This window comes from Belonocnema kinseyi, chromosome 3 (genome assembly GCF_010883055.1).
Source record: "Belonocnema kinseyi isolate 2016_QV_RU_SX_M_011 chromosome 3, B_treatae_v1, whole genome shotgun sequence".
In the NCBI taxonomy this organism is placed as follows: domain Eukaryota; kingdom Metazoa; phylum Arthropoda; class Insecta; order Hymenoptera; family Cynipidae; genus Belonocnema; species Belonocnema kinseyi.
Window position 1 is genome coordinate 122115192 of NC_046659.1, and position 3022 is coordinate 122118213.

Consider the following 3022-nt stretch of genomic DNA (forward strand, 5'->3'; position numbering starts at 1 on the left):
CATCATAAACTTCACTATTATTATAAAATTTTGTCATCATGTTACTTCTAAATTCTATGTTTTTTTATAATAATAGTCAAATTTATCGACGTTTTAAATTCGAAATGTGCAAATTTTTCATTTTTTATCAAATTTGTTTATAACAAGCATAAAATTTATTAATTAAACATCCATAGTACTTAAATTATCTTGTATTAGTCGAGTAGACGTACCAAATCTAAGAAAGTAAGTTTGTCGTAAAAAAACACTGAAACTCTCCACTTAAGAATAAAATTTTTGAAATATGATTAACAATTATTCAAATACAAATTTTTTCAATCACAGTAACATGACAATACAAATTACTTATAAAATAAGGCAGATTAAGCTGAAACTAATACAAGTTATAAAAAATTAACTTTTAAGAAATAATAAGTTTATAAAGACATTTTTTTTGTTAAATGTTGAAAATCGAATTATCTTTGTGTAATTTTGCTTTATTAAATTTAGGAAATTTTTCATCATTCACGCTAAAATACCAGAACTAAAGAAAAATATTTTCCCTTTTACATGTAACCGAAAAATTTGGCTCCTGATACTTAAACTTTTTTTTAGTCACACAGAACAAAGAGAAATATCCTTATAAATTTGAGCCAAAGTTTGATGGTTTTAGTCGTACTGCTGCTGCTAGTTTTGGTGTAGAAAAAACCACAATAAATTTTAAGAGCAAAAAAAAAATTAAGGAAGAAAAAATGATATTATCTTAACTGAGAATATTGAATAATTAGACATATTTGATAAAAAGATGTTCCACTCAGATACGCTTTATTTATTAAGCACCAAACAATCTCGTTGACAAGGGTTAATCAATAATAATTGATAATGATATGTGATTTTCTGAAATTTTTCTTCAGACAGTTTTCACTCTGATTTTTCATTCGAGTAATATTACAAGAGTCTCTGACATTAGGGACAATATAATAATCTAATAATATCCGTAGATATATGTACATACACTTAGAGTATACCTTTAATTTTTTAAATATAATTAATAATTACATACATACATTCATCAAAAGACTCTCCTTTCCTTTTAAGTTAGTAGCCATAGTTTTCTTGTTTTTTTCTTTTGAAAAGTATTCCAAAATACATGAGTGCAATTTAAAAGGTGTATTTTTAGAGAGACCCTTATCAAAATGCACTTATGAATTTACAGGCCGTAAATATATTTATATATAATTGTATATCCTTAAAATTTAAAACTATTGTAGTTTCGCATTGAGTCTGATTTCAATACTTAGAAGTGATTTTAACCAAATCTTTTGGTGAATAGAGTATTTTGGCCCAATCAAATATTTTGTTGAATTCAACAAAATTTTCACTTATAATCAAGAAAACAGTGTGTTTCAAAAAATTTTTGTTTTCTGAGTGAAGAAGTTAAATGAATGTGAAGAATAGATCGTCTTGGCATAGAGCAGAATCGCAACTTGTATGCATATTTGAACCTCCTATCCATTTTCCATGACAATTTTCGTAGCTGGTCGTTGACAATTTCCACCTTCCAATACCAGCAAAATCATGTGTGCTCCCCTTGTTGTGACATTTTGTTTTACTTCCATCCTCTCGACAGACGACACAGGCGTGAGACCCTGATTAATCAAACAGAAATTAAAATTTCAAATTAAAAATTCGTTTTCACTTTCCAAATCTTTTTCAGTCACAAACATGGATTTTTGCACGGTTTTAAACTAAAATATTACTACGAAATACTATAGATGTATTCGCTATGGGTTTATTTATTTGTGCTCTTTTTATAAACATATATTCTGCTACCATATTAAGGATTAAAACAAACGTTTTCTTTATGGAAAGTGTCTCGAAGACGCAAACAATTAAATCAAATACAGTAAACTTTTACTCTCAATATATTAAAAATCCTTTTATGAACAAAGTAAATAATTTTGTTACAAAAAATTGAAAAACGATATTAGTAAGTTCTGGTAGTTCATAAAAGGTTCTTCAATAAGGTACTCAATGCGTCTTGAAGACGCGAGCAAATATATATTAAAAAAAAAATTCAATTCCATTTATAAATTCGATGGGTTTCACAGATAGGAAAAATTGCACTAGGCATAGTATTGTTGTATTTTGAATATCAACATTTTTTTCTGATATAAATAAAATAAACCATTTTTTCAAACTTCATCAATCGTTACTGATGTCGACATATAATCATGTCGGAGATGCGCACAAACACACTAAATATAGCATTTTTTATTTTTAATATCAAAAATGTGTTTCTCATACAAACAGAATAATCCCTTTTTTTAAAACATTGTAAATCGGTACTTACAGGTCAGCAAAATGCAAACAACAGGTCAATCGATGCGTCTCAAATACACGAACAAATATACTAGATATTGTATTGCTCTACTTTATATATCAAAATAATTTTACCCATTCAAAATAGGTAAAATTTATTGTAATCTCTAAACTAAAAAAACGCGTCTAAATAACTGATATATCTGAAAATCCTATTGCACCTGGATGTCAATTTAAATAAGCAGCATAGTTAATTTTTTACTCACAGAATTTCACAAAATTCACATTTCTAATTTAGAGCAGATAATTTCGTAAAAGAATTATAATTTTGAATTTGGACACGGATATTTGTCCAAAATTCTCTGTTCCAAGATAAATAGTAATTTTTAACGAAAATTTTCCAGTCCGGAAGTCTTATTTATAATTTGTTACGACCCTTTTTATTCTTGGAACACCCGTTTCAAAGTAAAAATTGTAATTTTTATGGAAGTTCTCTATTTGAAAGTCAAACTTCATAATTCTCTAATTTTCTGTCATAATTCAGAAATAAAGAAGCTACCTTTTTCTAAAATTTAGAAAAAGGAAGTTTGAAATTCTGACTTGAAGCAGCGACTTTTTTGTTATAAATTCTATTTTTGTAATAAAGAATTAAAATTATTCTCCAAAATTTTTGTTCCATTTTAAGAAAAAATTAATTATTATATTATATTATAAATTAATT

The 3022-nt window shown here is 26.4% G+C and overlaps 1 protein-coding gene across 1 annotated transcript in view; it reads right to left on the reverse strand.

Moving 5' to 3' along the window:
• Positions 1–790: 790 nt before the first annotated feature.
• Positions 791–3022, reverse strand: part of LOC117170013 — a 53795-nt gene continuing 51563 nt past the window's right edge. The window contains exon 5 of the mRNA XM_033356528.1: positions 791–1628. Coding sequence (XP_033212419.1) covers positions 1417–1628 — 212 coding nt within the window. The 3' untranslated portion in view covers positions 791–1416. The remainder of the gene's footprint in view (positions 1629–3022) is intronic.